We start from the raw sequence: 25,740 nt of genomic DNA, 5'->3' as shown, positions 1-25,740 counted from the left end.
CTTCTCGGGGGGAGGTTTGAACGAGCTCAGCTGCGCCGATCCCCTCTCTCACATGAAATGGGATGAAATAGGGCGATTAGAGAGGGAGGGAGGGCAGAGAAGAGGAGTAGGAAGCTGAAAGAAATTAGTGCGTTGGTATGGAGTAAATGAATAAAATGAAAAGAAATGCAAATGCAAATGCCCAGGTGTAATTGTAAAAAGTCAAGGTCCTGGAGAAAAGAGAGTGCCCAGCCTCATGGGGAAAAAAAGAAGATGGCTGGAAGTAACCAACTTGTCACGGATCAGCGGGGGTTGCATACAAAGGGTACCTAGAGTTTACAGAGTACAGAGTACGGAGTACCTATGGAGGTAATCTAGTAATCTACAGTAGTAATCTATGGGATAGGTTACTCCATCAACAAACGGAGCCATGGATTGGGCTGCGGATCTCGGATGCGTTCCTTGGGTTCGAACTATTCTGCCAGATTTACTTAGTTACTCATCCACTCATCTAACTAGTCACTCCATACTTGAGTCTGTACGGAGTAGTTACTCTAGTTACTGTAGTGACTGTATACTTTTATCTCCTCTCCCCGGACACCGCCTTACCCCGTTACAGCTTACACTCCCCCTCCCCATCACCTCCGTGCATCCTTTCCTCTTCTCATCTGCATCTCAATTTGCCCATTGGTCCTCTGGTTGCACAACACACGGGCCACTGCTTCCGTGGGACCCCAAATCGACCGAGGCGTCAAACCGGTTCGACGGTGGTCGCCCAGACGACACAACACTAACCAGACCCTGGGTGGATGGAGTCCCCGTGATTGGCCCCACGCACTGCCAACGCATCCAACTCATCACATCCGACCTGCCCATGGGATGGTATCCTGGGGCGAGCCAGCCTCCCCATTTGCCTACGAGTATACTTTGGATCGGACAGGTAAGCAATTAGGGTATCCGTAGGGTAGCCTCGACGAGAAGATATCTTAAGGTCGCCATACGATCTGTTCTCATGTGTGTTTAGCTACTCCATATACACCCATGGATACGAGTAGTCTCTTTCGCAAGGGGCAGCTGCAAGTCACTATGATTTCTATCGGGGCTGCCTACACATACAGAAATCCAGGAAAGGTACCTTCAGTAGGTATGACTCTGCACTCTACACTAGCCGCTCCATCTCTGAATGAATGGCCCCAATCACTCAAACCTCATCTGTAAAATCCCGGCTGAAAGGCATTCAATTTCAGATTGCATCGAGCGTTGAAACAAAGGACGACGTCAACTTGAAATACCGGCGGCGTTTTCTTCGCAGCATGACAAGCTTTCCACGTGGGTTGGCCGCATGGCTGACCCCGGTTTCAAAGAACTATGGCATTCCACACTTGCGACGGAAGGGAAATTAGACGCCACCAATAGATAACCGCTCTATGTACCTTGGGTAGTAAATCACGGCTTACATACAGCCATCAAAAAATAGAACGAGCAGTAGTAGCATGGTAAACAGCACAGGCAAATAATAGTGTTCGGAAAATAATTTCAAATAGATATCTACACTAATGAACTCCAAGGACCCAGAATGAAGATGCAGGCGACCAGTTTACTTTTGTTTCCACATTCCACATTCATCATACACTCCTTATTCCTCATCGTGCTTCCGCTGGAACTTCAGCCCCTTGTTGTTCCGCGGCTGGCTGCCGTAAGTCCGGCGCCCTTGCTGCTCCTGCTTCTTGTCACGGCTCAGGCTGGATCCCAGCGAGATGTCGATACGGGGCGGCGCGTTGAATCCAAAGCCCTTGGCCACCTTGACCAGGTCCAACTTGTGCACGTCAAAGATAGTACGCAGGGAATGAGACGCATAGGCTTGGAGGTATGAGCGATATCCCTCCTTGGCACTCTGTAGATTCAAATCGAGTTAGGACAAAACGGTCAAGACAATGGGGAGAGGAAGGAGTGGAGGGGAGACGATGTCATACCTTGTTCAAGTAGTAGTTTTGTCCAATAAGCTTCTCCAATTGAGATTGGACGTTGACAATCTTGGAGCTGGGGAACTCAAACTCTGTGACGGGAACCCGAGCTTCCTTGAGTTCTTTGAGGAAGCCGACTTCTGACGGTTGCAGGAACATCAGACTGCGACCCTTGCCGTTGGCACCACGGGCGGTACGTCCGACACGGTGAATGTAATCACGAGGATCATCAGGGGGGTCGAATTGAATAATCCAGTCCACAGCAGGAATCTGAGAGACGGGTTAGTAAAAGAGCTCACTCAAATGAACAGATTTGGAATGGAATACGAACATCTAGACCACGGGCAGCAACATCAGTACAGATCAAAGTTCCCTGGCTGGCATTGCAGAACTCGAAGAAAGTGTTGGTTCGCTTCTGCTGTTTTTGCTTGCCGTGCAGCTCCAGAACGGGAAGATCGATGTAGTTGAGAAGTTCGGCGTGGTATTTGACGCAGTTGCAGCTGGAGAAGAAAACAATGATCTTCTTCTTCAGGTTACGCTTGAGGAAAGAGAAGAGAAGCAGGAATCTCTTGTCCGCCTCGCAAACCACGTAGCCTTGTTCAAGACCAGAGACTGTACTGTGCTCCTTGCGGTGGTCGACGTTAATGTACAGGGGGCCGGCGCGCAAGGATATACGGGCCAGGTCCTCAACCTTGGTGGTCTGGGTGGCGGAGAAAAGCATAGTCTGACGCTCCTCGGTGGGAAGGATCTTGATGATCTGACGCATCTCATCTTCGAAGCCGACTTCGAGAATACGGTCAGCCTCGTCAATGATCAGGGTCTTCAGGTTCTTGAAGATGAAGCCCTGTGTGTTCTGGAGGTGATCAAGCAGACGACCGGGGGTGGCAATGAGCAGGTTCACACCCTTCATCAGCTTCTCCGCCTCGGCACGACGGTTAGCTCCTCCAATGACGATACCATAGGTTTGCGAGTGGTGTGTCATGAGTTCTCTAGCGACACCGAAGATCTGCAGGGCCAATTCACGGGTGGGGGAGACAACGAGAACACCGGTACCTACTCATTGATTAGCAAGATGATCTATGAATGGTCGGGGTATCACGGAGTAAAACTCACCGTTGCGTGGCTTGAAGCGCAAAGCGTGGAGCATCTCGATCGCGGGGATCAAGAATGATAGAGTTTTACCACTGCCTGTCTTGGCCGCTCCGAGAACATCACGACCAGCCAGAAGAGGGGGGATGGTGCGCTGCTGGATCTCGGTCATCTTCTCGAAGCCCATATCCTGAATACCCTTCATGGTCTTGTCCGAGAGGTTCAGCTCAGTGAACTTTTGCAATTCGCCCTCGGTCTGAGGCAGGCGAACGTCATCCACGGTAGGAAGATCAGCGGCATCGGAGTCCTTCTCTTCATCCTCGCTTCCCTCATTATCATCCTCCTGCTCCTCAGCCTCGTCGGCACTCTCCTCGTCGTCACTAGGCGGCGGGGTGACTTTGCGCTTCTTGCTTGACTTGTCCGCGGCCGACTTGGAGGAGGTCTTGACCTTCTTGGAGGTCACCTTGGGGCTCGATTTGGCCTCGACGGGCTTGGGGATGTCCGCATCTTCGGTTGCGGGCTTTGCGCCGTGCTTTCTCTTTCGCTTGTTCGTGATGGACTTGGCAGTGTCCACGGGGCCAGGCATCTTGCCGTTTGTATGCACTATTGCAAGTACTAGACAGACGAAAAAGATGAGAGGAATCGGTAAGATCAGGACGATTCAGTGATGTTTTGATCTCCAAGGGTCCTATCGCTGCCGGGAATCGCTGCTACTTTTTTTTTTCTTCGGTGAAAATAGGCAGAATCTCCACATCACGTGCTGATAGAGCGGTGTCCGCGATATTGATGCCTTGTCTCCTTGTATATAAGGCGCCAATGCATCATACTTAAATTGACACGAAGAAATTCGTATTCATTGGACAACATGGGCTACCTAATGTAGATGGATGTCAAGGCGACTATTGACACCGTACGCCGTTCAACATGTCAATGTCCAATTGTGGAGTAATGAATTACTACTTTCAATTACCATGCAATACCTGTCTTCAGTAACAATCGTATGTTCCACTGCCAGTAATCATACCATCAGTTACGGAGCATAGAACCGACTAAATAACTAGTAGCTCCTCTAGCTCCTGAGCGGGGGCGGTTGTACGTAGCTCAGTTCCTAAAATTCTGCCTAGAAACTATGGCCTTGGCCTCAATCTTGGGCGGGTATTAGCTCTACGAATCCACCATAGCGCAAAAGCCATGGTAAAATAGTTGCGACATGTCTCTCGTGCCAAGAATGGCTTTTGGTTGAATAGGGGCAAAACTGAATACGCCGGTCGGCAAGAAGAGACCAGTGGTCGGCCTGAATAGTGAGCACGTCCAGTCACTGCGACAATCAGATTATGACGGTCTAAACAAGGCATGCCATCCTTTTGTTCAATACGGCCCGACCGAGAGATGCGATCCGCCCGCGCACCCAATTGCAGATGCAGAGAGATTCGCAGTGCGATTCGCAGAGCGATACTCCATAGCAGGGCCGCTCACCGATCCTGGCGGCTTCTTCGACACGAAAATTGCAAGATACTATGCCCAGGTTTGGCATCGCAGAGATTTCACAGAGTTGAGGGCGAATCAAAGAGAGAAGAGGTACCCAGGTTTGCTGGGCGCCACGCAATGGCGCCGAAAGGCGAAAACGAACACTTCAATCCAAAAATAGATCCCCACCCGTGGTTCGCAACGCCTAGGAATGATGAATGGAGTCAGCTCCAAGTTTAACTCCATCAATGCTCGAAGGCCGTGGTCCTGAATACCTATTTTTTTCAGATTCACGGTCGCACATGAGGTGCGCCATCTGATATGATATATTGACTCAGGTGATCCGAGCAGCGGGTGACCAACGTCATGGAACACACCAGAGCGACGATCGCAAGATCATTGCGGGGGGGGTTGGTGATCAGCCATCTGGAAGGATGCAAAAATCCAGATTTCCAACGTTATCCAATATGAAAGCCGGGTTAGGGACAGAAAGTGGACCAGATGGCAAGTGGACCGAGGTGATCGTCCTAGCGCTGCAGCATTTAACTGAAACCCTGACAGGACTCTGACAATCTTCAGATGTAGTAGAGGTACACTTGGCGGGGGCAGTGCCAGCGTCTACATATCCATTGGAAAACAGTGAGAAAAGTGGAAATGAGAAGAGTTTGATTACAACCGAGAGAGATCAGCAGTGGGTAGGATTTTGGATTTTTTAAAATTAAGTGGTGGGGGCGATACAACACCAATAACATTGTACCGATGTGTACATCGCTTTACTCCGGGTTCTCGTAGATATACTCGTACTTCATACAGGTGAGATGGGGGAAATTGGAAAGGCGCCTGATCAAAATCCCAGAGCGTTAACGGGTCGGTTTGTGAGACCAGATGGACTCGCAGGATATAAATAGGCCAGTCACTGGTACGCTGGGAGTACCTCATGTGCCGCCGTCGACCGGCGCTTAAGCACGTCCTGTCAAGTCAGTGATACATGTACCTACTGAACTCCCTTGCTCGACTCAGGGGTATCAGTGTATTAGAGTATGCATACAACTCTATACTCTGTGCTTCACATCCTATAGTTATACTGTAGTTGGTAGTTAGTAGTTACTGTATTGTACTGAGGCCCTCTACTAACAAGGATGACCACTCTCCAGGGCTTCCCCGGAACAGTGACAGGCAATGACTCCACTGATCCAGACAAAGTGTGGTACTACATGTACATATGGCTTGGCCAGCTCCAATCCCAGTTTGAATTCTGCAGACAACCCCACCATCCCAATTTAACGTACGGAGTACGGAGTGAATAGATCCATATCATCATGGCGACATAGCAAGAGCGAGTCCTCCATACCCAAAGTAGAATGTACTGGCCTAATCAAGGGATCCTCAGAAAGCCATCTGAGTATCAAGGAGGAATAGTCCCTGTGCCTAAAGTAGGACTGGTTGGCCAGGGAGACGGTTATGACACCGTAATACACGCCATTTATTGGCGAACTCGGCGGTCTTGGGTGGCGCTGACAATACAATACCCATAATTACAGCATTCCCATTCCAGACCCGTCCCTGAACTGAGACACAGACTGACAGTACCGACAATACAGACAGTACAGTACCCTCTGCCCTCTGCCCTCTGCCCTCTGCCCTCTGCCCTGCTCTCTCCAAAGAGGCAAATCGCTTCCCTTCACTCCCTTTTGTCTTTCCTTTCCCTTCATTCTCCTCCTCCCAACCCTGTGCTGCCGCGTCGCTCGCTCGATCTCTTTCTCTTTCTCTCTATCTCTCTCTCTCTCTTCATCGCTTTCTCTTCTGTTCGCCCTCCATCTCGTCTATATTCTATTTCCTGACCCGACCGCGTGTCGACCCGCCTCCCGATCGACACTACTTGCTGCAACTCGACTCCCAACCTCTTCGCTACAGTCTAATCACCTCACCACTCCTCTTTCAGGCCTTTATATTCCCCGACTCTCGTTCATCCACTCTCCCCCCCATCCATTTTACGATCCAACCCGCTTCCGCCAACATCGCCATCCGACACACGGCCTGATGAAGCTGTAGCCAAAAAGACCTCCAGGCGACCCCACTTGACTGCACGCCTTTCTTGCGTTTTTTTTTAGCTCCTTTATTCTCGGATTTCTTGGTCTTCGACAATAACATTCTGACTCCGATCGATCGATTTGGGTCCGAGAGATTCCCACCAATCCCACCGTGTCCGCCGAGCACTCGGCCGCTTCAAGACTTCCGCATCCGGCGGCTGGCAACGTGGTACTCCGGAGTATCGGTCTCACCTCACCCGTCATATTCTTCCTCTTCATCATTCTCTGCCTTGTGGCTTATACCTTCTGAATCGATTTTCGACTGGTATCGGAGTGCGCCGCCATGCGATATCTATCATTTCTGACCATCTTCGTCGCCTTCGTGGCGCCGTTGGTGTCTGCCGTAAAGTTCCTCGAGTCCAATGCGCTTAATGTGTGCATGGAAAGCAGCAACTTCACCGCCAACTTTTTCAATGTCGCCTACTACCCAGGAAACAATTCACTCATGATCAGCTTTGATGGTGTCTCCTACATCTCCGGCAAGGTTGTCGCAGAAATCACCCTCACAGCTTACGGTATCAATTTCTACCAAAACACGATCAACCCATGCTCAATTGAGGGTATGGGCATGTGCCCAATGGCCCCAGGCCCCATCGATCTAACCGATGTTACCCTTCCGATTGCCGGGGATACTGCCTCGAGCATTCCAGGTAAGCCAAGCAGCGCGCTCGTAGCCAGTCGGGAACTAACTTGCTAACTACTACCTCGCAGGCATGGCTTATACCATCCCAGATCTTGACGCAAATTTGAAAATCGTGATCAAAACCTTGGAGTCGCTTGAGAAGATTGCCTGTGTGGAGGCACAGCTCTCCAACGGCAAGACCGTCTATCAAGTCGGAGTCGCCTGGACGACTGCAGTAATATCCGGTCTAGGTCTCGCGGCGTCTGCTATTACCTCCGGACTCGGCCATTCCAACACAGCAGCTCATGTTGCTGCCAACGCCCTGTCACTTTTCGGATTTTTCCAAAGTCAAGCAATGATCGGCATGACGTCGGTCCACAGCCCACCGATCTTTGAATCTTGGACCCAGAATTTCCAGTGGAGTATGGGAATTATCCGTGTCGGTTTTCTTCAGAATATCTGCACTTGGTATCAGCGGTCCACCGGTGGCAGCCCCTCTACGGTTCTCTCCTCCCTCAGTGAAACCTCAGTGGAGGTGTTGAAGCGCCGCAAGCGTGATCTGATGGACCCAGCCGTTATGCTCATGAAACGCGGCATGAACACGCTCTCTAAGCGTGCTGACTCCGGCCAAAAGGTCCAGGTTGTACGGGGTATCAATCGTGTCGGTTTCCGTGCCAATATGGAAGAGACAAATATCTTCTTGACTGGTCTGATTTTCTTCACCGTCTTCGTTTGTTTTGTCATTCTCATCGTCGCAGCCTTTAAGGGAATTTGCGAATTGCTTGTCAAAGCAGGCAAAATGAAGAGTGACAGGTTCCAGGACTTCCGCAATGGGTGGAGAGTTGTTCTCAGAGGAATCCTCTTCCGAATGGCTCTGATCGGTTTCCCTCAGATGTGTGTTTTGTGTCTCTGGGAGTTTACCCAGCGTGACTCGGCCGCGGAAGTCGTTCTTGCTGTGGTCATGTTCCTCTCGTTGCTTATTGCACTGGGCTGGGCTGCGCAGAAGGTCATTCGATTGGCCAAGCGCTCCGTGACAATGCACAAGAACCCGGCTTATATTCTCTATTCGGATCCTTCTGCTCTGAACAAGTGGGGCTTCCTATATGTGCAATACCGGGCGACGGCCTACTACTTCGTTGTACCATTCCTCATTTATGTCCTGATTAAGGGAATGTTCATTGGTCTGAGCCAGCCCGCCCCCGTGGTCCAGACTGTAGCATTGGTGGTTCTCGAGACCGCCATGCTAGTCGGCGTCTGTGTCATTCGGCCATGGATGGATAAGAAGACCAATATCTTCAACATCTCTATTGCTGTTATCAACTTTCTCAACGCCATTTTCCTTCTTGTGTTTTCCAACGTCTTCAACCCACCTGGCATGATGATTGCCTTCATGGGTGTGATTATTGTCGTGATTAACGCCGTCTTTGCTCTGGTCCTCCTTATTCTGGTCCTCATCGCCTCAGGTTTCGCCATCTTCTCGAGGAACCCTGATACCCGATACCAGCCGATGCGTGACGATCGGGGCTCTTTCATCAAGTCTCAGACTCAGTTGAACACCGAACTGGATGCGCTTAGTGCGGCCGCCCGCGGTGACATGAAGTCTCACGTTTACGAGCCAACCAACCCTTTCGGGGACTCTTCGGCTTCCATTTCCAGCGGTACTGGTCATAACAACCATGCGCAAATGGACCAAATCACCACAATTCACAATGGCAACCGCCAACCCTCACCCGTTGACCCATCAGTACCGCTCTTCCCCACAGGCGGTGCTCCCGCTACGCATCATGCCCCCCCCACCAGGCTATGAAAATGCACCCGTTGGTGCATCAGCTCTCGACACCGGCTACCGGCAACAAAATAGCTCTAGCCCATGGCAGCGAGGGGCTGGCTACGAGCACTAGGCGTTTTCCTTTCGGGTCACCCCAGTAACCTTTCAATTTTGAAATGAAGACATGTGATTTTTAGCGTGGGGCAGCGATGGTTTCTCTTCTTTTTTTCTATCCATCCATTTTGGGTCTGGTATCTTTTTGGGTTTTCTTAAATCTGTTCACTGCGATCGGTCGATCATCGAATTTTCCTTGACACATCTTCCCCTTCCACCGCTGAGTCGGTGTTGATCTCTTCCTACCTTACTTCTATACTCCCTCTCCTTTTCCCCTTTCCTTCTCTCCCAGAATTTACCACCTCCCCTTTGTTATGATGGTGGCGGCTTCTTTGTGGTCGACGTGTACTTTTCTTTGCTACTTGGTAAGGCGTTGTTGTGTTGCATCTAGGGTATGGTTATGGGTTGTGGTCCCACTTCATGGGCTCCGGAATAAACTTTTGCTCTTTTCCTTTTCAAGAAAGAATGATTTGTATACTGTGTATTCGCGGTGATTGTTGAATAAATCATTAAATGCTCGGCTTTCACAGGGTTCATCTACTAAGTATCAGGACTGGTAAATACCTAGGTACCTAGGTACAGATCCATATATCTTGGACTTGTGTAGTCGCATCCTTCGAAACATTACTCCTACTATCAGACTTGAAGATGAATGAAAACAATAAATCTCCGCCTGGGCAGATTGATCGCAGATGTCTTGGTGGTACTAGTAGATACTAGTATCAAGACCCTACTGGAACGGTTTCACAACACGACTGGGTAGTAGTAAGTGCACACGACATTGATTGAAATCCTATGCATTTTGAATCCGTCATTGCCTATCAGTCCATAAAATAAGTAGTAGCAACCCATAAAAACCGCTATCATACAACACCGAGGGAAAAACACCCTAGAGAGACTATTTGCTATCCACCACAAATGGCGGCCTGCATGTAATCGTAACCAGATACAATGTATTCAACCGATTTGAATCGTTAGAAGAAACGCAAAAAGAAGAAAGATACCAAAGCCTCAAAGAATAAAAGAAAGAAAGGCTCAATTAGTCGCCTCCTCACCACTTGTCCATTCCTGGGGGAGGACCGCCTCCTGGAGGAGGGTATCCTTCTGAACCACGGGGTCCAGATGGAATGGGCGAGTGTGTTGCACCACCTGGCATGGGTGGGGGAAACGCACCGGCCGAACCAGGAGGAGGAATGGGGAAACCGGGGAAGCCGCCTGGAGGAAGGGGAGGTAGGCTTGAGCCGGGAGGCATGTTCGGAAGCGGGGGCGGGAAACCTCCCTGAGGAGGAGTGCCGGAGGCATTGGGAGGGAAGCGAGGTGGGAAGGGAAGACCGCCGGGGGCGCCGGGGGCTGTCCAGGCGAAATCAGACTTGTTAGTTGTTTGTCCATTTAGGTAGGGTGTTGGCGGATGTGGAAGTGGGTGAAGAAGTTGAGAAGAGGCTCCGTGGGGATACATACGAGGCGGCATTCCTGGGGCGCCGGGGGGCCCCTGGTGGGGGCATGCCGAATGGAAGAGGAGGTCCTTGGCCTAGATTGCCTCGCGAGGCCGTTGTTAGGCTTGTTTGTTGAGGTTGTTGGTAAATATGAAAGATGGGTGTACCTGGGAAGCCAAATGGAGGCGGGAATGCACCTGGCACCATGGCGGGATTAGGGAGGGGCTGGCCCTCTGCGGCGTAGGATGCCGTGATGGAGTCAATGACAGATTGGGCGTTTTCTTGTCCGATTTCTAATTGTGGTGTGATTAGGTATATTCGCGATTGTCTTTTTTGAAGATTCGGGGGCGTACGCTGATAGTACTCCACAACGTTCCTCAAGTGGTTTCGACCGGAGTTGTGCGCCTTGCGCACACTCATTGAGTCGTGCGTAAGGTAGACATCGCAGTAATCACCTGTATATTAGGGTTAATTAGCCGACCGTCTTTAACGATGCGCTCTATCTCGTTCTGGGGCACTTGATATCTGCAACGCTCGTCGTGTTGCTACATCGCGAAGCAAGATTGGGCATCATGGGGAATCAGATTGTCAAGGCAGACAGGGGACCTACAAAAGAGTTCACAGAAAGTCAGTTTATATGCAAAGGACAAATGAGGGCATGGAGGACTTATATTTCGGCATCTTGTCAGCTTCTGCGGGCGTTCGGTTGCTACCGCGCGACAGACAAAAATTCCAGCCGGGGGTGGAGGAGAGCTAGCGCAGATGTGACGCAAGGCAGTTCACAGAATTCGCACTTAAAGATGCCACAGATCTCAAGGACAGAGCTTGCGACAGGTGTTTGACGGTGAATGTGGAGAACAGCGCGATTTCAAGGTTGGCAGGTCGTCCGCGGGCTTGAGTCGGCGAGGGTCGCAGAGGCGGTGTGAGATGACAGAACCCAAGCTTATCGGGTTAGGTAATCATTGCAATGGTCCCACTTGGAAATGGGCATAATCTATTTGCTTTTTGAGTGTATACTCTGTACTGCAGTACGGAGTATGCATCGAAATATATGCAGCGCTCCCATAGGGCTTAGTGGTCAATCTTCCAGGCGATTTCCTTAAGGCTCGAATGTATGCGCTGCCCGGTTACATACTGCCTAGGGTACCTCCCAAGGCTAGCAGCCATGCCGGCGATACCCAGCTATACAACCCACTTTAGCCAAGGTGCAACGGTCTACTTCATTCCGGGGAACCAAATAATGAGATACTCCTGATTAATTTCAGGCAATCAAATTACATATTCTCTTAGATTTCTAAAATTTCAAATATTATAATGGCCGCCTAATTATGCAAGCTAATGTTTCTCCTTAGTGTTGACCGGACGGTGTATAGCCGGAGTTTGCGATGGCCCGCAAATCCCGAAGAATCGGAGCCAAAATATCATGCCATTGAAAAGTCAGCTTGGTTTTGACTTACATTTGGAAGAACTACCATTTTATTCAACTTTCAATCTAGATAACATTCTTGTTACGATACTGTAAACTCAAGATGGTTACTGGGGTTTACATCGCCCAGGCAATCGGCACGATTGGATGCGCGGCAGCTGCAGGTAAGATCTACCATCTCATAGCCAAAAGCCAATCCCAGTGAACCATCGCCTTACCTTTATAGGTGGGATTGCCACGCTATCAATAGCATGCATCCCCAACCTCACTCTGCCAGCGCGCCGCCCGGTCAAATCTAGTCACTCCTTCTACGAAACGCCTGGCAACCTCGCCGCCCATCTGTCGCACCAATGGCTGGACTTTTATGATCGTGGTCATAAGATATTCCCATCAATTGCAGGCCTTGCCTCTCTTGCAAACATTTACGTCTTCTGGGCGTTGCGGGATGCACCAACGGTCGCGGTATCCAGCGTGGCCAATCACTATCTGCTTGCTGCCGCCGTGGCTATGAGCATTGCACCTTGGACTCTATTGGCTATGCTCAAGACCAACAAGAGGCTGGATTCATACGCAGCAAGTGATGATGAGGTAGGCCACGAAGATTCTCAGGATGCAATTACTAGCACAGAAGAACAGGCGAAGCGATCCCAAGCGGACAATGAGGTGCCTAGACTCTTGAAGAAGTGGGCGAAGCTTAACTTGGTGCGATCCATATTTCCGCTTTTGGGTGCTGCTATCAGTCTCCATGCGACGTCTCGGGTAATATCGAGCCGCGCTTGATCTTAGGCTGTCCAGGGCTTGTATAATATTCTCCATGTTGGTATTCAATGCTTCACTGTTAAAGTACCACCTAAATAGTACTACTAGGATATATCCGAGCCCTCCATCTCTGCAGATCAATAGATGATAACCTGGCCCCGAGGTTCAATTTGCGAAGGACTTTTCCGATTCTCTACTTAAAAGGGACACATATAGTAGCATTCAATCCTTCTGTAACTGTATAATTCTTATTCAAGTTGTTTCAAAGTGACTAGCAGCCTGTTGAAATATCGATTTCGACTCCATTTCAATTTTCTTTGTTAATGTTCGGAGTTGTGGCTGAAGTATTGCCGTCCTGCCTTCCTTATAATACCACCCTGATTTCGCGTTTTCGATATTACCTCGCTCGTGCAATGTGGACTGCGCGATCCTGCAAACGACAGCGTTCGACAACATCAAAAAGGGCTCGAGATGAGCAGCATCATTGGCATAGATCAAGCGTAAGCTCCACCTCATTTTATTTTACATCAAGTTTTTGGACCTAACACCAAGACCTAGCACCAAAAAAGATTTTATACAGACACTCTCGGTGCTCTATAGTGGTGTTACAGCAAAAGTTTGAAACCCCTTATCGACCGCCCTGATCTCTGCCTTCACAAGGGGAATAAGTAGCTACCTAAGATACAATACATAGATTGGCCAATCTATTCACTCTCAGTCAGCTACTAGTCTTCCATTAGAAGGTCGATAATGGTGGGCAATATGAGGTTGCAAACTTTTACAACGCCACTGTACAACTCAAGTCTTTCCGAGCTCATTGAGAGAGACAACCCTTTTCGAGCGCACTATTCGGTTCCTTCTAAGCCATGAAGAGACTTCACCAGTTCCGCGTGCGTATGCTCGCAACTGAGCTCAGCTCTATCTACTACATGGCTTTTTCATGGCTTTCATGTCTTTGATTAGTCGTTTGCTCGCGGTTTAAACGCCGTTTGTCCTTTGTTGAGAGAGTACTAGATATAACATGTTCGGAACGTCCTGAAATGAGGCCTCTGCGGAGCGTACTCAAGGAACGAAAAGCCGGGGAAGTTTTCTCTGGCCACACATCAATCAGGAGGATCTCCTGAACACAAAGACGCTGCCGCTGCTTCTCAATGCTCGTGGCCGTTACCCTCCATCGCATTTTGTCGCGGCTGACAACCGAGCCATCCATTTGGGACTTGTCACCAAATCCATCGTGCCGATTTTCTTGAACGAACATGTCATGATTTTGCACGGAGTGAGTGACAATGCCCGGGAATATGGGCGACTCGTGAGTTGGCATGAAGAACCAAAGGCGTTTGACTGGATGGTGCAACGCAAGTAAATCCTTCCGGGGGAGGGTCTCATAATTTTGGAGGTTCAAGAGCGACTGCTCGGGTTTCTGATTGACTGCTCCATGCAGCTTCTTCAGGATATTACCCCATCCGCCGTCACTAGTGATGAATTCCCTATCTTAGCCGAGCCACCGCTCAAGACCGACCAAGAGATTAACGGCTTCGAGTCCTTGGGGGTTATGGTAGCCGAAGCCCCATATCGGGTTCCCGGAAAGCTACACCTATCTCAGATCGAGTCCCTGCTATCGGCTAGAGCATCGGCAGCGGAGGATCACTTGTGGGCTCTCCGTGAGGATCCCGAATACTTCTGCCATGTTGTTCTCGAGGCAAAGGATCATCGACAGGAAAACCTCGAGGATACTGCTGGAAAGGCCCACCCGGTATTCCGAATTGGACAGCAGGACACTTTTTGGACACGTATCCTCGGTAGTGTCATTTCAGAAGCGTATCTAGAGCAAGAGGTGTTCTCCGAACTGAGCACTCAAGCCAAGGAGCTAGTCGCATTACAAACAAAGTACGCCAGTCAGATCGTGCCTTCGAAAGACCTCCCCAAGGAATATGAGGATGCATTGCTTCGATTTCGATTCTATGTGAATCAGATGGCGAAAGGACCACTGGGTGTCCTCAAAATGAAAGCGCCGGCATCTCCTCCACTACAGAAATTCTTTGCTCGTGAACCTCCTGTCAACCCATACTCGTCCAAGATTCGGACTATGTACAAACCAGGCGTCAAGAAAAACAAGCTCGACACAGTTACTGTGGCTGCTTAGCACTCTATGGGAAGATGGCAAAAATTTGTTCTTCGCAAGTATGCCTGTCGTCGTAGATGAGCTGGAACGTCTACTTCAATCAGACCCACATGCCCAGGAGCTCATCTCTCCCTAAATCAGCTCGGTGATTAGTGACCTTTCCATCATTTCCCAATCATTGAACCAGTTGGACCTCTATCAGCCATGGGCTCAGACCTGGGAGATGAAAATGGCCGAGATTCAAGAGGATTACTCCAAAGAGGATGCTCAACGAACCCAGTCATGGGCCAATATGCTGGCCGCACTCTCTGATAAGAGCTTCACACCTCGCTCAGTCAAGCTTGGTGAGCCCTCTGGTGGCAAATTCACCTATCCCATTCACAAGCGCCGTACCCAGGAAAACACCGAGGCGCTACGCAAATCTGAACACAACCTGGACGCCTTCTGGGCCAGCATTGACCAGCTCATGGTCGCCAAAGCCGGTGACCTGCGCAATACCGCAGTTCGGAGTCTTCTATCCCAGCCACGGATTCTCCAGCGGACTCCAGAATGGACCGAGCCTGAAAAGGCTTCGGCCGCAGCACTGGCGCCGAACCCAGGCGAATCCGATCGGTATGCCATAAATTTGCCGGTCTCAGCGATATATTCTGGCATCTCCCCTCGACAACTGGATGTCGCACCGCCGAAGCAGAAGTCCAAAACGCGCAGAAAGCCCAATCCTGCTTCTGTGGGGGATACAGAAGTCGAAAGCCGAGGTGCAGAAACAAAACCAATTCAATCCTCAGCCCACATTCCCTGTCGATGCGCGTGCTCTAAAAGTATTCCGAACCATTTTCTTCAACCCTGCCACGACTTGTACTCCTGGCGAAGTTCCATGGAATGGTTTCCTCCATGCGATGACTTTGGTCGGGTTTGCTGCCACCAAGTTGTATGGTTCGGTTTGGCAATTTCAACCCACTAAATTGGATGTTGAGAGGAGTATTCAATTCCATGAACCACAGCCGCGAGAGAAGTGCCTTTTACCACCGCTCAGCGATTTGGCCGTAGGTTGAATAGGGCATATGGTTGGTTTGGAGGAATGTTTGTCTTGAACGACAAATAATGCTCAATGGGAACCGTTGGAGGTCGAATCAAGAAAGTGATTCAAACTGATAGAAAGTGGATTTCATTTCAACAATATGCTGAGCTAAGACCAACATGTATCAAATTCAACTAGTTGAAATGACCGAGCAACATGAACCCCCAGCTCCCGAATGGCTCTGTTTCGTGGATTCGATGTTTCCCTGTTGTATCACGAACGTGAACTAAGCAATTTTGAAACCACCATGGTCAGGTCCAAGGATCTTGGCTTGGTTCACCCGGGCGTGATTGAAACATGATGTACTAGTTATCACTCAAGGTATGTGTTCCAGAAGGTCGTCGACCCAGTCGATCGAATCGATATTCAATTGTGGTTGTCATACGGGGGACCATGGCGTGAGCGCGGCAACACCTTCCATGATGATTACTAGAAGTATAGTTTTCGGTTTCAACAGTTTCGTCCTCGGAGACTTATGACGAAACTCAACAAGACACTGGTCTCAAACCAAACAGCTGGTTACCACGCACAGAAAGCCGACAAGTTGGAAATCCAAAGAGCTTAGCCCCAACCTCAAGACAGGCCAACAAATCGAAGGTTGTACAGTTGACAGGCCTCACTCTAAAAAAGTACAACCTTAGGTAACTTACCCGGAACTAAAATCGCGCAATAATGCGGACTATTCTGAGAGTAGTTGGAGATCTGGATCGGCTGTCATGCACACCGCAATCGCAATGCATGGCACATCTGACAGAATACTTTTTACATACACGCCGCGCATACTTACTTGATCATTTCAAGGCGAAACTAGAATATCTTGCGTCATTGCGAGACTCGACTTCCCGTCCCGGTCGGCGCGAGGTGTTGGCTGCCGGTTGCCGGTGGTCTCGACCAGGCGGCGACGATAATCATGTGTCATCCTGTCTCGCTATTAGATAATAATTTGGGAAATGCGGTGGCTTCGATTCGTATGTCCCCACCATTTTGCAGGGGGTTACAGAGTAGTTTTGGAGTTGGATGGGAATGAGGGGGTAGCGATGGGAGAATGTAAACTGTATATGCTAGTTGGGCTGATGTGATACGGAGTACCGGAGAGGACCTCCATGGATATCCTGCAGGGCCGCATTGACGGGTCGAAATGTTGACTATTATATAATTGAATTGCCTAGAATTGTGGCATTCTACTGTACGAGTATTGGGCGGGGGATTAGAATGAGGGGACAAAGTTTCCTTTCCCCCTCATTGACTGCCCCAACCGTTCAAGCAGGCACGTACATGCGGCCATGGCACATCAAGTTGAGGCGGAAATGATTCCTTGTCTGGGTACCGCGGTAATTCCGGGGGTTGATCACGGGGGCAGCGATCCTAAGGGCTGGTATGAGGGAGTCACAGTGCAGTAGGTCGATGTGGCAGCAGTAGACCAACGGGTAGACCAGCGGTAGACCAGAAAAGGGCTGAATGAGTCTGGGGAAGAACAATCTGGGGTAAAAAGACGAGTCCGAGCTCACGCTGTAAGTGGACGGTGGCGCCGTCCTCGGATCCCCCGGCCAGTCAGGTGGCCCAGAGAGGCAAAAATGCGAAAAATTTTTCATTTTCCACTTTCCTTGATTCCATCGGCCACCCTGGCGTCATTTGCCCACTGCATCCGCTGGTTCTTCTGGGGAAAAAGCCATTCCTATTTCGGACGCACAGCCGAAGGGGCCGAGAAAGACAACCTGCATTACAACAGCAAAAGGAGGAATAGAGAAGCTGAAAGAAGAGACAGTGCGGTGGCGTGGATTTTCCAATTTTCAAGGAGGCGATGCGCTTTGCATTCTAGGCAGTCTCGGCATCCTGGGCACGATCAATAGGTTCTTCTCGGCAGGGTCGACCGCATCGGACACATGGGATCAAGGATTGCGCGAATTTGACGACGATCTCAGGTACCGGCGTGAACTAGACTGCCCCTCGGCGGATCACCCGGGGGGTCTGAGACTCTTTAGGGGGAAGAATTATCCCGCAATTCTTGGGCTATGGGGTCATCGTGCTTTGGATCAGCGGGCCCCTCTCTCTAGACTGAGACGGCGTATACACTGTGAATACAGAGTTACAACGAAGTGGATGGGTGTGAGTTTTTTTTGTCTTTTTTTTTAGGATCAGAGGAGTGTGCTCACGGGTCCTCGTTGTTTTGCGAACCCTGTGGGTGAAATGGGAATTGACAAGGTGGGGGTAAATTTTTGATGTACCTTGTTGCTTGCTACCGTGGACATGTAACTATCGTGAGTACAATTTAGGAAAGAATGTCGACATTGGTGGATGATGCAATCCCAAATGTGTCACACGGTCCAATGTTTGGTGCTGGAAGCTGGGGGAATGGTGAAATGCGCCTGACGAGCAAGCGATCCGAGTCGAGCCACGGGGTGCGGTGAGGTGTTCAGGGCGTACGGCGTACGATTTTTACCCCTAGTTTTATTGTCTGGAAGAGTCTGGGCAACAGCGTGAGGTTTTTTTGGGAGTTTTCTGGGGGTAATGAGAATCATCGTGTCCACTCGACAACCCTGTTGGGGTTCTGGACAGGATATTATTGGCAGGTGAGTCAGTTTCTGTTACGTGTTGGCCCCTGGCTCTCCTCATTATTGGAGGCGCCTAGCGCTGGGACTGGGGGTACTGGGGGGCACTGGGGGGGCCCTCGCGGGTCAGATGATGTGTCTGGTACATAAAAGCGGCGAGGAGAAGTGGGTAGAAAATAAGGGAGTCAGGTGGAGTCTGATGGACCGAATGTCAAAGGGATAAACCAGTGAGAAGGTCGTCTGGGGGGAAGCTGACTAGTTTCTATCTCGTGACTGGTCAGCCTTGGCACGTTGCTGAGGCACCCAGTGGATTATGTCAGCGCTGCCACTTTACCGGAATTAGTAATCTACCTCCTGCCGCTTTAACTCTTATGTGGACCGATGACGCCAGGTGGACTAAGTGGAATTCCAGACTGTGTAAGAAAAAATTGAAAAATCGAATAAAATTAAATCCCAGAAAAAAAAATCGAAAGAAAATCCCCACAGCCGCCGACCCACCGGCGTGTGACCCGTGGATGTCGTGCCTGAGAGGTGAAAATGACTCTCGCTGGTAGCGATGGCCTGGGACTATATTAAGTCCTGGTCCCCGCTGTAAATGATGTCTCCATAATTCACAGATTTTACAGATTTTGAGCATCTCAGTCTTTGTTTGTGCTTCATGGACCTGACCTCTTTATAGCTTGCGCTGCAGCTATCTATTACATCTACTCCACAACTTCTCTCTATTACATCCACCACATACACATATTCACCATGCCCGCCTCAAATTACCGCGTTATTGAGCCGCATCCTTCGGTGCCTCATACCAGTCGACCTGCCGTTTACACTGGCCGTGGAGGATCCGGAAATATCATCAGCTTGAAGAATACCAAGACCACCGACTCTCGCACCGCCACAGGCCCTGCCTCATTGACACGCCTGGACTCGCGCGCTCCCACGACTTTTACTTCTGGCCGTGGTGGCGCCGGCAACGTCCACAGCTCCAGTGAACGCGCTATGTTCAGCTTCGATGAAGAACTCGAGCGCGATCTTCGCCGTGCTGCCCCAGTTTACCACGTCGGCCGTGGTGGTGCCGGCAACATGATGTATCGGGACGACGCCAGCAATTGCAGCTTGAGCCGCAAGTACTCCTCCACCAGCACCAACACTGCCAGCAGTTCCGGCTCCGTTGCCGACCGTGCTCGCGACATGGCCCGCCGTGGCCTCGAAAAGGGCTGGGGCAAGCTGAAGGGTGCTGCTTAATTGCGACTTCTATCTTTTGCGACATCCCGCGGGTTCGCCATCGCCCTTGAATTGTATGGCACTTTACGACATCTTACGACCACCCCCAAAAAAGTTCTCTGCTCTTTCAACACACTGTCGACCTTTCGACCTTTCGAATCTTATCTCGTTTTTTTAATCGCACCAACTTCCCGACGTGGACTACCCTAAGAAACTTGGGGGAGCAGATGGAGGCTCTTGAGACAATGACGCCTTTTCACCTCTCCTCGGCCACTCTCCTCGCATTATGTTTTCTTCTCAACAGTGAAACAACCCTGAACCGCGTGTTACAACACAACTCCTCACTCAACCCATGGAATATCGGCGTTCTCTGCGTTCTACCTTGGGTCACCACGGTACCCAAATGCATCACGCCCGGTTCTAGAATCGGTCTTATGTTTCTTTTCCCTACGGGCAAAGCATTTTATGCTGAACTGCATCATTCGAGACTCTCAGTCTCCTTTTGCATCGTCCTTCGGAGCCACATGCTATTATTTTCCCTCGTCTTCTTTTGTTTCCCATCTTGCCTATCATGGCGATTTCTTTACTATTTATCAGATTCCCCCAAATCGTGCCTTCAACTACTACTTTCTAGTTGTTGGCTTTTCAATGAAGATACCAGCCGCAAGGCCGTATTCCAACGATCTCTCATTAATTTCCTGTGTAAATTTTATCTTGATTCACCGTAGTCTTGTAAAAGTGTGTCGGTGTGGATCGGCTGATGGCGACATCTCGGGCCGGTTTGGACGTGGGTCGCACTGGAGTCACCGTCGCAGCCGGATGTAGGCGCTCACAACCGCGCAGGATTTTCATGACTCAGATCTAGACAGGGAATCTGACAAAGAACTGACGTTGTGGCAATTGCCTTGACTGGTTGAACTTTTTTTTTTTACCTTGAAAATTAGGGTTGTTTTCTTCTCTTTCAATTGATTTTGACTTTCATTTTCAAAGGAAATCTTTTGAGAAAGGATCAACGTTGGGAAGAGAAAAAAAAGGCGGTCAATGCCCACCAACGATGTGGACCATAACAGCCCAACAGCCTTGCAAGCTCACGATCCAGGGTGTACACATCAGCGAAGCATATGGAAGTAAAGTAAATGTATAGCTTGATCACGAAATTAGATCGAGCACACAATGAAAACCGCCGATTCGTCACAAAGGCAAAATATGACATTATGCAAGGTATAGATTCATAACGCACGCAATTGGCATCATTACCCAGAACAACGTAGTACTTCAGCCCCGAAAGGCAAAAGCTCCCGTGGTACGTGCTCGCTGTCCCGTGACGTGAGTATACATGCACCGCCGAAGGTCTGCTTCCACTGATGTCGGACCTTATTTACCTACTGGAAGGGCACAGCGGTGCTAACTTGCCCTCGGCTTTGAAGCTGAACCTAATGTTGACTCTCGAACCTAATTAGCCTGAAATTTGTTGGGATAATACTATTAATTGCGCAGAACTAAGCTTTGACACCCCATGGGAATTGCAACACTGGCTATCATTATAATCGCAATTGCGATAGGTTTAGCAGTTGCTGACCCAGGAGCATACTAGTAGTACGACTATGCACTCGAGTCTCACTTTTAGAGGCTAGATAAAAAGCAACCTGCTTAATTTTTGAACGTGCTATTCGTATTCAAACAAACGATGCATCGAAATAATTAAGTTGGTATTCGTTGAAAATCCATTCGAGATCATCGTCTTCCTGTTCCACCATCCTGTCAAGAACCGCCAAGTCATTTAATTCGTCATTGATTCCCTGTATTATAGATAGTCTTGGACTCAAGGAGCCGGGGAATGGGAAAAGGGAGTTTAAAAGAACGGCATGGGGTAGCTGGGCCAGCCACGGCTCCTCTGTAGGCGAACCTTCCTGCGGGACAGAGGAAACACTGGGTGTCAATCCATTGGAGTTAACTTCGCTCAGGCGTTCTATGATATCCAATAGAACGCCTGCTGGGGGTGACTTCAATCGCATGTATCGCAGAGCATTTGTCAAAATCGGCAACTCTTCATTGCAGAGTTTATCTCGACCTTGGCAAGTCGCATTATGATGGATCTGCGGGGCACAACCGACCATGACAAACCAGTTATGTAGCGGGGTCAAGTAGTTCATTTCATCACGATATAAAAATTGTTCGTAGAGACGGGCGATGCAAGAGGAAGCAACTAGAGACGCCGCTGAGACTGTGAGAGCCGGGAAGGCATGACCGAAAAGCCGGAAGAAGACAATCAGGCAAACGAAGTAGTTGGCATGAAACTCATAAATATCTGGCCGGAAGGGACGTCGATTGGACCCCTCGTACAGTTGAAGTTGGCTTGGTATATTGTTGATGAATTGCTGGAGAGATTCGAGGATGGAAATCGCCTGTCCCGCAACACGTAAGAAAATGCAAGAGTATTGGGTCGCTTTTCTTACCTCGTTCTGTGTCATTTCACTCTTTTGAGCATGGCGGTCCACAATACCACCTAGAATAATGCTGAGGTTGGCATGTTGAATAAACAATTCCGCTTTGGTATCCTGCTGCTCAAAGTCATCTATTGTTGGCAGCCGTATGTCGAACTCTGAAGCTCTGATGATAGACGGCCGTCCGAAGCACGCTGTCTGATGCCGATCCGAGACCTGTTTATGTACTTAATGGGTGACGCTTGGGAATCTTGGATTGACCTTACGAATAGAGACCACATAATCCGACGGGCATTTCCTGGATTTGGGAGCTGCGCATACGTTGATTCACGATGAAGACCCATTTGATAGGCGAGTCGAGTTGCCATACCCAGCCATTGCCATGAGCAGTCAAGGCTTACAACCTTTGGTGGTGTGAGATTTCTGAAGCTCAAGAGACAAAGAGCCTTGAGTACATTGCGTTGGTCTGGCTCGTAGTTGGTATAGAGGAGTGTTTTCACTTTGCCGTAGTAGTGCTCGGCATCTCCAAGAGGTGAGTCCGGTCCAGAGTGTCGAAGAAGGGATCCTACCATGCAAATAGCCTGTGACACAAGAACTGACGGGTCCTCCGTTGATAAGTCTGCGCGATCTATCAACGGTGCGCGGTGGTAGAAACGATCGAAATATGAATCCGCGAATGCTTCTACTTGAGCTTTAGGCGGTAGTGTTGTAGCGGACACGGCCTGAATGAGCTTTTTGGAGAATTGGTCCTGAGCTGCAATGACTGACTCTGGAATAATATAGTCTTGCTGAGTCGCCAAAGGGGCCATGAATGACAGCTCACTGACAAAGGCAGGCGGCTCCCTTGACGCTATTCTGGTCCGCGGAGTATCCTTTGAGTCGTGACTAGATGAGACGGGAGAGCACATCAAGCCAGTTTCGTCGATTTTTGTATTTGTATCAGGCTGCCTCGGTACAATGAGTTGTCTCGAGCCATTTGCCCTGGCCGGATATGGCCTGCGACCTCGGCGTCTGTAGACATGGTTAGTGGTCACGGAACTTGAAGTTTTGCCTGAACCGACTGATAAGTTTAACTTACTGACATGATTGGCGGCGTTTCCTGCAGTTACTACAGACCCCACCTGGCTGGTCTTCTAGATCACATCGAACCTGAACCCGTTTAGTCAATACGTTGTTGGAATGGAGTCAAATCCGGTGTCAACCTTTCGCGCATGGCAGTGTAGACAAACAGCTCTTGCCCGGTCGGGTCGGTGGTAGAAATCTGACATGGATATATTCTGTGGTTATTGCAAGCAACGATGGTGCAGTAGTTTTTGAGAGAAGCGGCATGTCTTGGCAGGCTTCTCCGCACGCCAGATGATTGAGGATTGCGTGCTTGGACCTCTCCGTGATAACACTATTGGATAGCTATACTAGAACCAATCGTGAACTTGAAGTCTTGACCTTTGGAAGATGGCTGGTCTTAATTAAGTGACGGGGGAAGTGATAGTCATGTAATGAATATTACAAGTAAATACTGGGATCGGTATGCATAGTACACAAATCTGGAACCACGCAAATCCCACAAGACAAGTACCACGGGTAACTGTAGAGGGAAATTGTATTTGCACAAATGTAGATAATAATAATAATGCATGATATCACAAGATATGCACTGAGGAGATTGGGGTACATGGTGGGAGGGGGGTATCAAAAGTCGCAGGATTGCAGGGTCCCCCACGTCTGTGCTGTGTACTGCTTGCCCTGGAAAGACAATGACTTGCACAGCAGATCGTTCTTTGGGAAATGGTGCCTTCGCCCTTTCTCAGAGGGTGTCGGAGAGATTTGAGGATTTCGAGCTGGGGATTTGTATGAGAAGCTGAGTCGTCTTTTCTGGGGAGAACGACGAATTTATGTAGCGCTCCATCAATTGATTGAACCTGTTCTAAGCGAATCGCTTGAAGATGATTTCCGGATCCTCGTGCCACTCGTCCGCGCTTACCCACATCTAGAAGAACGAATAAGCATGAGTTTATCAATGAAGTTTTCAGTTCACATACCTTTCGGAAGGTACTCAGACCAGCAAGAATACTTCCTCCGATCCACGTGGTATACTTGCGCTCCGCAGGTGCAGAGATACGAATCTTCATATCCTCAACTGCGAGTCGCTTGATTTCCCGCATCAAACGATCCGGGAAGTTCTTGCACAGAGTGGAGCCACCAGAGAGCACAATGTTGTGGTATAAAGCCTTGCGCAAATCGAGATCTGTGCGGGTGATCGACTCTTGGACAATCTGATGCACTCCAGGGTACTCAAGGCCGATTAATTCTGGGTCGAAGAGAATCTCGGGTGCGCGGTAGCGTTCTTGACCAATCTGGGAGGGGAGAGAATGGTTATGTTAGCATGGAACAGGGCTTGCGTACGGGAGTAATCAAATTGAGATCATGAACTCACCTTGATCTTGCGACCGTCGGGAAGGGCGTAATCAACAGCCTTGGCATCTGACTTGTGGTAGCTGTTCATCCACTCCTTCTCCTCGCGCTTAGGATCCAGCGACACATAGCAGACCTTCTCCTTAATCATGCGCACCACCTCCTTCTCGGCGCTTGTGTGCAGTACGTGCCCAGCCTTGCGCAAAAGTAGCTGCATTTGTTCCGTCACGTCACGACCAGCAACATCGATTCGGCGAATGCTGTTGGGGATGGCGAAACCCTCGTAGACGGGCACGGCGTGGGAAACGCCATCGCCAGAATCCAGCACCACACCAGTAGTACGACCCGATGCATAGAGTGACAACACGGCCTGAATGGACATATAGAGAGCAGGGACATTGAAGGTCTCGAACATGAGCTGGGCAGCGAAATCACGATTGGCACGGGGGTTCAGCGGAGGTTCGGTGAGCAGGACGGGGTGCTCTTCGGGCAGAGTCTTGAGCTCGTTTTCATAGACGTAATGCCAAATCGATTCCATATCTTCCCAATTTGTGACAATGCCATGCTCTAGCGGATACCGAATCTTCAAAAGCCCGCGAAGGTCCTGTGCGCGTGTGCCGATGAAAGAGTCGCCTTCCAAACCACCAGCCATGACCCGCGGGTGCTTGGGACGGCCGACGAACGAGGGGAAATAACATGATGGAATTTCCTCTCCTGCGAAGCCTGCTCGGATAGTTCCGCTTCCATTGTCAATGACAATTGGTACGTTGTGAAGGGTAGCCTCAGCCATTGCGGGGAGTGGGAGTGCGTATGAAGGGGGGAGGTCGGGGGGTGATCGGGGTCGCAAGTGTTCAAGATGGCCCCACGGCCGAGGGCTGGCGGCTCGAAAGTTCAAAGGGGATTTTGGAGGAAAGGGAGCATGCGTTGACTTGAATAATGGCGATCACAATCACCTCGCTGAGGTTGTCAGGAGGCTCCAGGAGGGTTTTGCGGAATCGCGTCGGGAGTTGTCAACAAGAAGCTCGGGCCAATGACGGTCTGCGCTGGTTCCACTCGGTTTGAGCAGATGGACTTCACAGATAGACTTTTGAAACAGATGGAAACTGATCATTAAAATTCTGTGATAATTGTCAGGCTAAAAGGTGGAAGTATTTTGGAAATCTATCTGGCAGAATGATCTAGTAGAAGGGGCCTGGGAGGTAT

General features: G+C 49.8%; 9 protein-coding genes across 9 annotated transcripts; 5 read left to right on the top strand and 4 right to left on the bottom strand.

Moving 5' to 3' along the window:
* Nucleotides 1-1,615: 1,615 nt before the first annotated feature.
* has1 (ATP-dependent RNA helicase HAS1) lies at nucleotides 1,616-3,618 on the bottom strand (the record flags this gene model as incomplete). Its single annotated transcript, XM_056631521.1, has 4 exons — nucleotides 1,616-1,873; nucleotides 1,953-2,213; nucleotides 2,275-2,996; nucleotides 3,057-3,618. The coding sequence occupies 4 exons, from the start codon at nucleotides 3,616-3,618 to the stop codon at nucleotides 1,616-1,618; spliced, it is 1,803 nt and encodes a 600-aa protein (XP_056487072.1).
* A 3,254-nt stretch (nucleotides 3,619-6,872) lies between these two features.
* Nucleotides 6,873-9,112, top strand: N7509_006883 (transient receptor potential ion channel family protein; the record flags this gene model as incomplete). The annotated part of the gene is given in 3 exon segments (XM_056631520.1): nucleotides 6,873-7,239; nucleotides 7,301-8,943; nucleotides 8,957-9,112. The coding sequence occupies 3 exon segments, from the start codon at nucleotides 6,873-6,875 to the stop codon at nucleotides 9,110-9,112; spliced, it is 2,166 nt and encodes a 721-aa protein (XP_056487071.1).
* Nucleotides 9,113-10,144: 1,032 nt separating this feature from the next.
* Nucleotides 10,145-10,946, bottom strand: N7509_006882 (putative U1 snRNP complex component Yhc1; the record flags this gene model as incomplete). The annotated part of the gene is made up of 3 exons (XM_056631519.1): nucleotides 10,145-10,443; nucleotides 10,694-10,819; nucleotides 10,880-10,946. The coding sequence occupies 3 exons, from the start codon at nucleotides 10,944-10,946 to the stop codon at nucleotides 10,145-10,147; spliced, it is 492 nt and encodes a 163-aa protein (XP_056487070.1).
* A 1,109-nt stretch (nucleotides 10,947-12,055) lies between these two features.
* Nucleotides 12,056-12,732, top strand: N7509_006881 (anthrone oxygenase family protein; the record flags this gene model as incomplete). Its single annotated transcript, XM_056631518.1, has 2 exons — nucleotides 12,056-12,116; nucleotides 12,179-12,732. 2 exons carry the CDS (start codon nucleotides 12,056-12,058, stop codon nucleotides 12,730-12,732), a joined length of 615 nt encoding a protein of 204 aa, XP_056487069.1.
* Nucleotides 12,733-14,146: 1,414 nt separating this feature from the next.
* On the top strand, nucleotides 14,147-14,854 carry N7509_006880 (uncharacterized protein; the record flags this gene model as incomplete). Its single annotated transcript, XM_056631517.1, has 1 exon — nucleotides 14,147-14,854. The coding sequence occupies one exon, from the start codon at nucleotides 14,147-14,149 to the stop codon at nucleotides 14,852-14,854; it is 708 nt and encodes a 235-aa protein (XP_056487068.1).
* A 208-nt stretch (nucleotides 14,855-15,062) lies between these two features.
* On the top strand, nucleotides 15,063-15,794 carry N7509_006879 (uncharacterized protein; the record flags this gene model as incomplete). The annotated part of the gene is made up of 1 exon (XM_056631516.1): nucleotides 15,063-15,794. The coding sequence occupies one exon, from the start codon at nucleotides 15,063-15,065 to the stop codon at nucleotides 15,792-15,794; it is 732 nt and encodes a 243-aa protein (XP_056487067.1).
* Nucleotides 15,795-19,213: 3,419 nt separating this feature from the next.
* N7509_006878 (DUF3602 domain-containing protein) lies at nucleotides 19,214-19,702 on the top strand (the record flags this gene model as incomplete). The annotated part of the gene is made up of 1 exon (XM_056631515.1): nucleotides 19,214-19,702. One exon carries the CDS (start codon nucleotides 19,214-19,216, stop codon nucleotides 19,700-19,702), a length of 489 nt encoding a protein of 162 aa, XP_056487066.1.
* A 1,655-nt stretch (nucleotides 19,703-21,357) lies between these two features.
* Nucleotides 21,358-22,934, bottom strand: N7509_006877 (fungal specific transcription factor domain-containing protein; the record flags this gene model as incomplete). The annotated part of the gene is made up of 3 exons (XM_056631514.1): nucleotides 21,358-22,086; nucleotides 22,138-22,341; nucleotides 22,392-22,934. The coding sequence occupies 3 exons, from the start codon at nucleotides 22,932-22,934 to the stop codon at nucleotides 21,358-21,360; spliced, it is 1,476 nt and encodes a 491-aa protein (XP_056487065.1).
* A 1,115-nt stretch (nucleotides 22,935-24,049) lies between these two features.
* Nucleotides 24,050-25,327, bottom strand: N7509_006876 (actin-related protein ArpA; the record flags this gene model as incomplete). The annotated part of the gene is made up of 3 exons (XM_056631513.1): nucleotides 24,050-24,112; nucleotides 24,165-24,479; nucleotides 24,560-25,327. 3 exons carry the CDS (start codon nucleotides 25,325-25,327, stop codon nucleotides 24,050-24,052), a joined length of 1,146 nt encoding a protein of 381 aa, XP_056487064.1.
* Nucleotides 25,328-25,740: the final 413 nt, after the last annotated feature.

The sequence above is a fragment of the Penicillium cosmopolitanum genome (assembly GCF_028827165.1).
Source record: "Penicillium cosmopolitanum strain IBT 29677 chromosome Unknown utg000008l:1.0-4398992.0:1.0-4402845.0, whole genome shotgun sequence".
In the NCBI taxonomy this organism is placed as follows: domain Eukaryota; kingdom Fungi; phylum Ascomycota; class Eurotiomycetes; order Eurotiales; family Aspergillaceae; genus Penicillium; species Penicillium cosmopolitanum.
The sequence above is the reverse complement of the archived record's forward strand: the minus strand, read 5'-3'. Positions and strand labels throughout refer to the sequence as shown.